The 9421-nt window shown below is 55.8% G+C and overlaps 1 protein-coding gene across 1 annotated transcript; it reads left to right on the forward strand.

Moving 5' to 3' along the window:
- Nucleotides 1-406: 406 nt before the first annotated feature.
- On the forward strand, nt 407-6970 carry LOC119089808 (LIM/homeobox protein Awh; the record flags this gene model as incomplete). The annotated part of the gene is given in 5 exon segments (XM_037212653.1): nt 407-562; nt 1139-1356; nt 2956-3186; nt 5238-5363; nt 5790-6970. Coding segments are annotated over 5 exon segments (793 nt in total), but the record flags the coding sequence as incomplete, so codon positions are not given.
- Nucleotides 6971-9421: the final 2451 nt, after the last annotated feature.

Genomic DNA, 9421 nt, shown 5'->3' on the forward strand with positions numbered 1-9421 from the left:
AATATCTCAAACTACGATGCCACCAGACTCGTGTCCGGCTGTTTACATGCCGAGACATGCTGCAGCAGCGGTACGGGCAGCCCGACTGTTGCCATCCTGTGGCATGCCCGAGCAAAGGTTCGGCCTACGCGTCTGCATTGTGCGTGCTTTGCTGGTCACATACTCTATGTGTCAATGAAGACTGAATGATAGTGTTTGGTGCGGAACCTTTCAAATATTACCGTAGTTAGAGCCACGGCACGCGGCGCTCGCCCACGTGGTGCCTCGCACGAGGCGCTATCGGTGTGAAGCAGACACCTGCCCCGTGCGCCACGTCCGCCCCGCCGCCACGTCAGCGGCATCCTCCACGTGTGTAACGGGCGCGCCGCTTGTGCCGCAGACGGAGCCGACGGTGTGCACGGCATGTTCACGACCCCATCAGCGACCGGTACCTGCTGCAGGTGAGCCAGGCCAGCTGGCACGTCAGCTGCCTGCGCTGCTCCGTCTGCCTGGCCTCGCTCGAGCAGCATCAGTCCTGCTTCATCAAGGGCGACGACGTCTTCTGCCGCGACGACTACATCAAGTGAGCGATGTCAAGTGGCTGCCATCGAGTTGGCTCGGTGCTGGTTAGAGGCCGTGACGGCCGTGTGAGAATAGAGGCCGAAATGGGAGAGATTTGTTGGAATAGTGCGGAGCAGCTGTCGGCATTTACGCTGTCAGACTTTTGGGAGGTTTGCTCCCCTGCCCTCCCCCACGACGTCACAGTCTATGCGTTCTACGCAGGGTAGCGATATTGGACGTTAATTGTCCCCCACCGCAACAACGTCAATCCAGCTGAAAGGAACTCGTTCTGGTTAAAGTAACAAAACATTGGTGATTCGCCAGTATCTGTTGCCGTCTTTTACGTCAAGAATGAACCAAACTTCCCAGAACATTTTTATCGTTATATTAATAAATTTTGCGGCAAGATATCATTTTTCACAGATTATTGACACACGGGTTTTTTCAAGAGCTATTTTCAAGAGCTGCTTAAGCATGCCACGTGCTTTCCGTCATATTCATTTATCGTGCTTTGCCTGCCTGTCACATTATTTGATGCGTCTTAATCATTCATCCCCATAACGTAGCCCCTTTAGCGTGTTTGCTCCCTTTCCGCCAGGTCCTTCAGCGTGTCCTGCTCCAAGTGCACGCGCTGCATCACCGCCTCTGACTGGGTGCGCCGCGCGCGCAACAACGTCTACCACTTGGCCTGCTTCGCGTGTGACGCGTGCAAGCGTCAGCTCAGCACCGGCGAGGAGTTCGGCCTGCACGACAACCGGGTGCTCTGCAAAGCGCACTACCAGGAGATGCTGGACGGAGGCTGCACCAGCAATGATGGTTAGTCGGCGGGGGGAGGGGGGGGGGCTGCTGCGCAGATGTGGAGCGCAGGCCTCGTGCCTGTGGGCTAGGGCTTTAAAACGGCGCTGTTTCGGTGCCTTGCGTTGGTCATAAATGCAGCCACAGCAGGTTTGACAAGAGGAGGGGGAGGGGAGGGGGCTGCTGGTGTGTTGTCCTACCTAACAGCGATAGACTCCGCTGCCTCTTGTAACATGCGGAAACTACACAGAGCGGCGGCAGATGTGCATTCTGAACTGTAGATCAGGCAGGATCTGAACAGATGAACCCCTTGAGATTGAACGTGCGATTTCACAACTTTCCTTACCATGCTCTTACAATGATGCTACTGGCGATACCGCTCTTACCTTGATTTACATTCCACCCGTTATTATGATCACAAACCCACATACCCTACGCCTGCAAGAACTTTCACTGGACGTCAAAGTTGTTTTCTAACTAAAAAACACATGGCGCGCACCGCGATTCCCAACTCGGCGTCCACTTTGGTGTTCTGCATGCCGGCGCAGCGGGGGGCGGGGCCGCCCGTTTACCCTGCGCGGCGACAGCCCATGACCCCCGCTGCCTGTGCCGCGTGCCGCACGCGGCGCGCCTCTCGGCGGCGCCCCCCGCCACATTGTGTCAGCGCCGACCGGCGGCCGGCGGCCGGCGCCTCGCTCTCCTCCCCGCCGCCGCCGACGGCGCGCGCGCCCGGCCGTGAGATGGGAGCGGCCGTCGAGTGGCGCGCGCCGTCGCCAGTGCTAGCGTGTTTTGGCGGCGGCACGTGCGGCGGATGAGCCGCTGATGAGCGCGCGCCGCCGCCCGCTCCGGCGCCCATTCAGCGCCGTGCGCGTGGAGCGGCGCCGCCCGCCCCACAGCCGCGCGCCGGCGCCGCCCGCGCGCGCCCCTCTGAGCGTGCTCGGCCCCGCTCGGAGGATCATGTGTGTCGCAGTGGTTGTGCGGCTTTGTGCGGACCGCGCTCAAAGGGGTAAACAGGCGTGCGGCCGGTGGCCGAGGATTGTTTTTGATTGGTGTCGTTTTTACGGAGCGGGATTCGGCGGCGGATCCGACAGAGCGGGGATTACTCGCGGGGCCAGTTCAGCTGCCGCCGGCCCGTGGGGCGGGCGGGCTCGTCCTAAGCCCGTGATGGGTCTATCAGCGGCCCATGATTGTGATCATCGGGGGCCGCGGCCCGTGACGGCATTGTAGCCTCCCCTCGCGATCTGTTTGAAGGCCATCGAGATAGAAAGATCGTTGTACTTAGCGTGGCATTGTCCGTTGCGCTGCATCATGCCGCCCGCATGCGCTACAACCAGGGCTGGTCTAGCCAACCTGGTGTGGAACATACATCCGTTCAGCTTTTAAAAGCGCGAACCAGCCAGAGCAGCAGCCGAGCAAACCTGACCGTGACCGGAGCCGTGTCGGTGTTACGCAATCTCCAAACGTCCCCGCATCCCGATATCCGTCACGGTCAACCGTGCGTTTGCGTCACGATAAAGTTTAACGTACTCTCACATCGGTTTCCCTGACGCACAGTACCTCTGGGTGAACTGTCCCTGACATACCAGGCGTGCCTGACGCGCCCGCCGCGCCCGCAGAGAGCGGAGGACGGCACGACGGGGGCGCGGCACAAATCGAAGCGGGTGCGGACCACCTTCACGGACGAGCAGCTGCAGATCCTGCAGGCCAACTTCGAGCTCGACTCGAACCCAGACGGTCACGACCTGGAGCGGATCGCCCAGGTCACCGGCCTCACCAAGCGCGTCATCCAGGTCTGGTTCCAGAACTCGCGAGCCAGGCAGAAGCGATACCAGAACGGCATGAAGATCAAAGGTAAGCACCCGCGGCGATCTGTGGTGATCGTATGGGCTGGCTTTCTGTGGCATCACGGGTGCGACAAAGCGCATCGTGCTGCTGTTGCGTGCTGGTTGTGGTGCGTATGGTGAACGTAGACAGAACAGTGTCTGTGGTGAACACGCTACTCTGTAACGACAGCTAAGGTGGCCGACCTGCCTGGCCTGCATCACAATGCGTCCATGCGCTGGAAGATGTTAAGTTACTGCACATGAGTGACGGTGGTCTGGTCACTGGCGCACATGTATCACAGTCGTCCCCGACGTCCACAAAATTCCTTGTGCGTTTTTTTTTATATTGTCTACTGCATTGAAGGCTCATAGCAGTGTAGTCGAAGGCCAATCGCTTTATTATTCCGCTAATCCCATCTGGTTCTGATGAAATTGGCAGTCGGCCGACGCACGCCCTCATTCACCGCTAATTTACTCCATGAACATTGCATAACAATGTCGGCGGCGTACACTGAGACGCGAGATAAAAGATGACGTGATTGCCTTCATGTGGAAGGAGGGCCAGCCCATTGGGCCGAATGGCTACCAAATAATAATTTTTGCAACCAAGAAGAGAAATGTAGCGCATCTCAAACTAAATCTGAAGTAATACAGCATGTCTCTGCATGACCATTAGCGTTCAGCACCCAATCCAGCGGTGCCTTTTAAGGGCGTGAGGTGTCTCGTGTCCGTGACTCGTGTCAGCGTGTTGTGTCCGTGAACAATTTTCCTGCCCCGCGTTCACCTTCGCACAAAATGTGTTGTGTCTGTTCCCTACAATGTTAAGTGACGTCTACTCGTATCACTGTCTCGAGACCGTGACTCATTCCTATTAGTTATTTCTTCCGTTCCTGAACACCACCCGGGTCCCGACATGGCTTCCCTCGACCTGGCCGTCCGCCTGGGCCCCAGCGGTGGGGCCGGCAGCACCCTCGCCGGGGTGCTCACCGGGCCCTCACCGCGCCACTGCACCTGCCTGCCGTGCTCCTCAGACCCCGATCTGGTGTGGTCGCCAGACGTGTGCTCGATCAGATGTGTGCTCCTCAGACGCCGATCTGGTGTGGTCGCCAGACATGTGCTCGATCAGATGTGTGCTCCTCAGACCCCGATCTGGTGTGGTCGCCAGACGTGTGCTCGATCAGACGTGTGCTCCTCAGACGCCGATCTGGTGTGGTCGCCAGACGTGTGCTCGATCAGATGTGTGCTCCTCAGACCCCGATCTGGGTGTGGTCGCCAGACGTGTGCTCGATCAGATGTGTGCTCCTCAGACGCCGATCTGGTGTGGTCGCCAGACATGTGCTCGATCAGATGTGTGCTCCTCAGACCCCGATCTGGTGTGGTCGCCAGACGTGTGCTCGATCAGATGTGTGCTCCTCAGACGCCGATCTGGTGTGGTCGCCAGACATGTGCTCGATCAGATGTGTGCTCCTCAGACCCCGATCTGGTGTGGTCGCCAGACGTGTGCTCGATCAGACGTGTGCTCCTCAGACGCCGATCTGGTGTGGTCGCCAGACGTGTGCTCGATCAGATGTGTGCTCCTCAGACCCCGATCTGGTGTGGTCGCCAGACGTGTGCTCGATCAGATGTGTGCTCCTCAGACCCCGATCTGGTGTGGTCGCCAGACGTGTGCTCGATCAGACGTGTGCTCCTCAGACGCCGGTCTGGCGTGGTCGCCAGACGTGTGCTCGATCAGACGTGTGCTCCTCAGACGCCGATCTGGTGTGGTCGCCAGACGTGTGCTCGATCAGATGTGTGCTCCTCAGACCCCGATCTGGTGTGGTCGCCAGACGTGTGCTCGATCAGACGTGTGCTCCTCAGACGCCGATCTGGTGTGGTCGCCAGACGTGTGCTCGATCAGATGTGTGCTCCTCAGACCCCGATCTGGTTGTGGTCGCCAGACGTGTGCTCGATCAGATGTGTGCTCCTCAGACGCCGATCTGGTTGTGGTCGCCAGACGTGTGCTCGATCAGACGTGTGCTCCTCAGACGCCGATCTGGCGTGGTCGCCAGACGTGTGCTCGATCAGACGTGTGCTCCTCAGACGCCGATCTGGTGTGGTCGCCAGGTAGCTACGTCAGCCACCAGGGCCTGCCGGCCAGCCAGCGGCTCACACCGCCCAAGCTCGACTACCACCTCTCGTTCGCCGTGGCGCCCAGCTCAGACGTGGGTAAGCGCGGCGCGGCGCCGGCCGCTCGGCAGCGCACGTGCGCGGCTGGCGGGCCGGGTCTCGGTGCGGCACGCGGCGGGGCTGCCCAGCCGTGGGAGCTGCTGGGGTAATGTGGGCTGTGCGGTGCCTCGTGGTCGCCTCTCCTGAAGGGAAACTTATGTTCAGAGCGATTGTTTTGGTTTTGATCGTATTCACGTGCATAACTACGAATTGTGGCGTGACACGTGTTGCAGTGGCCGCACCAATCTGTCTCAAAGCAGGCACATCTTGAACATGTTCCCATTGAGGCACGCTCGCCATGGCAGCATTCCCACGTCTTTTCTCAGCATTTTCCACGCCATGTCAGTGTGTCACGGTGGCCGGTCTCATTTCCAGTGCTTTCCAGCTCTGAAGTGTTTCACCATCAAATGCGGGCTCCTGTTCCAGAGAGCTCCAACCCGGGTCTGCTGGAGCCCCTGATGCACCTCGACCCGGAGGAGAAGATCTAAGCATCGGCCGATGTGGTAGATCCGGTGGAACAAGCTTTACATCCCCGAGACATTCCCATACTCCGCGCTGCATCAGTGTTCTCTCGGTGGCACCGGCTGATAACGGCGAACCCCTGGTGGCCTGGTCTGGCCCGGGGTCCCACATAGGCATGCCAGCTGAAATATGGCAGCTCTCATGGCCGGTGCTCTGTTCCGCTTTTGTGGAAATGTCAGAAGTCCTGTGCAAGAAACCCCTGACGTAAGGGTCAGATGTGAAGAATACAACAGCGTCGTCGCTCGTGAAAATTGGTGGCGTCCAGCGACGGCTACCCATGGCATGAAGTGCTGGTACATTTCCCGATTTTATTTGCCACGCCATGCATCCCCAATCGTCACGTTACGCACGCTGGAGGAAAGAGAAAGGTCCGCTTCTAAACGTGCATCATGCTACAATGTCCACTGCTCCGTTTACCATGGCTATCAACATCAACTCGCTGTATAGAGTTGACTGATTTATGTCTGGCCTACATCATGAAGGACTGGCCGCATGCTTTATATTTTTAACGTATGTTCAGTTTTGCTCCGGATTAGCCCCGACTCGGAGAGGCGTGACAGAAATGTTCGACCCCTTTCGTCGACACAGTGCGCGCAGTTGACCCAACGCACTCGTTGGTGAGGCCACGAAGGAGAAGTGCAGTATACCGTAATGCAGGCCTGTGTTCCTTTCTCGACAAGACGTCTCCGTTTTCTTGTGCCCTTGATTCTCTCCTGTGAGCACTGATCGCTTTCTTGGATAGGCCCGGTAGCCGGACCAGACTGGGACCGGGAGGCTCCGTGCTCGCCCAAACCCTGACCAGTGTTACGTTGTTTTGTTTTGTGCATGCGCTGCGCGTCACTTTACGAGCACTTCAAAGAGTACGTGAAACCTGCGAACTGTGCATAGCGGCAGATAATACTCATCCTAATTTAACAACTCAGCAATACTGATATTATTTTAGTGTTCCGTGGTAGTGTGTGGGTACATTCATCCCGCGTTGTCAGCGTGGATGTTATGCTGTTCCTATTGTTGTGTTGGCATGAGTGTTGTGGTGAGAAAGATGCCAGAATAAAGGTCGCATGTACGTGAGAACATCTTCGTAATACCATGTTTTAATTCTTGTGATAAGAGCCAACACAGGCAGTTCGAACAATCATAGGCTTGTTATGGCCATCACCACGCGTAGGACTCACTCGCTGCCTGTTTTCAAGAGCAAGCTCGGTTTGAGCGGCTGCTGGCCGGCCCTGACCACAGTGTGACGCTGACGCGCCTAGCAAGGGCTCAGGGCGAGGGAAAGGCGACGAAAGGTAAGGAAACGATAGGGACTTACACGGACCACGTAAAAAGGCCCGGAGAATAGGGCTCTCATACATCGCACTGCCCCCTACACGCCTAATGCTATGCGCCTTCCCCCTCCCACGCGTCGGCGACCTGCGCGTCCTCATACAACAAAGACGAAGCTAATTAGGCGCTAAGAAAAAGTCGTGAAGAGTTAAGACTTCCTATCAAGACTGCTCATTGAAAGCATAAATTATTTGTTGTTCTGAAATAGACATATTTACATCAAACGTATTTAAAAAGAACAAGAAATCGACTTATTTACCCTTTTTAGAACTGGAAATAGTTCGTGATGCAGTACCCGGGAGGTCACATTCCGTGACATACAATCCACATATGAGATGAGACGATCTTGCCACTGCTGCTGTTTATTTCACATCGCCTCACCAATACCATGCTTACCGCAGTTCGAGTAGTGAATGAGGAGTCAGGTATGGGTTACCTCGTTGCTGCGACAACTGACAATGACAAATATGACTACCCCTTGGGTTTTATAGATAGCGGAAAATCTTTCACTGATTTTAGTACAGGATGTAAAAATGCAGGATGTCTTTACTACGTAGCATCCTCTGGTTCCTGGCTCCGAATTGGCAAGCCTGAGATCAGGACCAACGAAGCTGTGCTTGGTGTTTAGAAATTACATTAACACACTTTGTGCTGAATCACCAAAAGCTCTGCGACTAATGCTGCATGCTGTTCATTTTAATACCCTGAAATTGTCTGTTAATTTGTCTGGGGTGTGTTGTGCTTCTTCATGCTGCCATTTTAATATGAGCCATATAGCTCACTGACACAAAGCTCTTAAAAATGATTGGCTCGCGATTCAACTCATTTCATTTGCAAAGAATGTGATTCCGCTCATGGCTCATAGAAATATTTTTTCCTAGAAGCTATGCAATAAAAAACGACTGGGTAGTGGCTACTTCATCGAGTGATTAAGTGGAGCGGATAAGTGTCATGCTTCTTGCTGACTGACGTTCTCACGGCTTCTCGACTGTCAATGTGATTGCGACCCCACATTTAGCGTACGACTAGCAGCCACTAACAACGGCAAAAATCCTTTAATTGGGGCACGAAAAGTCACGATATCATGCGGACAGACAACAATCAACCCCAGGGAAACGGACTTACAACTATTTCATACTCACCCAATAAACGCGGCAGCAAAGGCAGTGGCGTAGCCTGGGGGCTTTTGGGGTCATCGTCCCCCTGGGGCTGGCAGGAGTCCCCTGGAGCCGAAAACTCCAATACTCTTTGGTGGTTGAAGCCGCCCGCAGGGCTTCTGCATCACCGAGGAGTGAGACTCAATGCATCAAAGGAGAATCCCGAGTCTTACAAGACCTCCGAATAAGAAAACAAACGGGACACTTATAGCAGCGAAGACGGAAGACAGGATCTAAATTAGATGTTACTGCAGAATGAGGGACCTTAGTGCGTGAGAGGATCCCGTATGACCTCATCTGGCCCCGTCCTGGGCGAAATTCTGGCTACGCCACTGAACAAAGGCACCCATGCTGAAGCGCGAACGAACATCGCTACACAACGCCCCACACGTACACACCACCCGACCTTCTCTACTGCCACCTGACAATGATCCGTCAAAGCGACGGTCCGCTGGCCCAAACGGCACGCCACCACAACGAACGCGACAAGAAAGGTCCATCCATCTCACCCTGCTCGGAAGGGATACCAGCGCCGGCGTGCGCGCACGCCACAGCAGTGTTCACTGGAGAAGGGCAGCCATCCATCAGCCGGCAGGTGAGCACAGTGGGTACCCTGCAGTGTTCAGAGCGGCGCCTGCGGCCGGACACAGATCGGCGTCCGGGGAAGATGGACTGAGGCTGGCTCGCGTGTCTAAGTTTTACTTGCTGCTTTTTGTGCTGCTTCAGGCACGCACTGAGTTGCCCACGCGTGTGTTCGGTTGCCCGCACTGGTCACGGACGTTGAGGACCCTCGGATACGATGCTCATACAGAAATACATTATGTTGAATTAGAAAAGCTGAGAATGTCTCCATGTATTTTCGCAGTACAAACAGACAACAATAAGCTCTGGTGTCTGGACGTACTTGACGTTTATCACCGTGTTGGTCCCAACCGCCCAAAACATACCTCAGAACGCACTCTAGTGAATCAGAACGCAACGGTGATCTCATTCGCAATCAGAACGCAATCTAGCCACTTTGCCAATCCCTGCTGCGCCGGTCACCCAGCATTG

Source organism: Pollicipes pollicipes, unplaced genomic scaffold, assembly GCF_011947565.3.
Source record: "Pollicipes pollicipes isolate AB1234 unplaced genomic scaffold, Ppol_2.1 Scaffold_1108;HRSCAF=1285_pilon_pilon_pilon, whole genome shotgun sequence".
In the NCBI taxonomy this organism is placed as follows: Eukaryota; Metazoa; Arthropoda; class Thecostraca; order Pollicipedomorpha; family Pollicipedidae; genus Pollicipes; species Pollicipes pollicipes.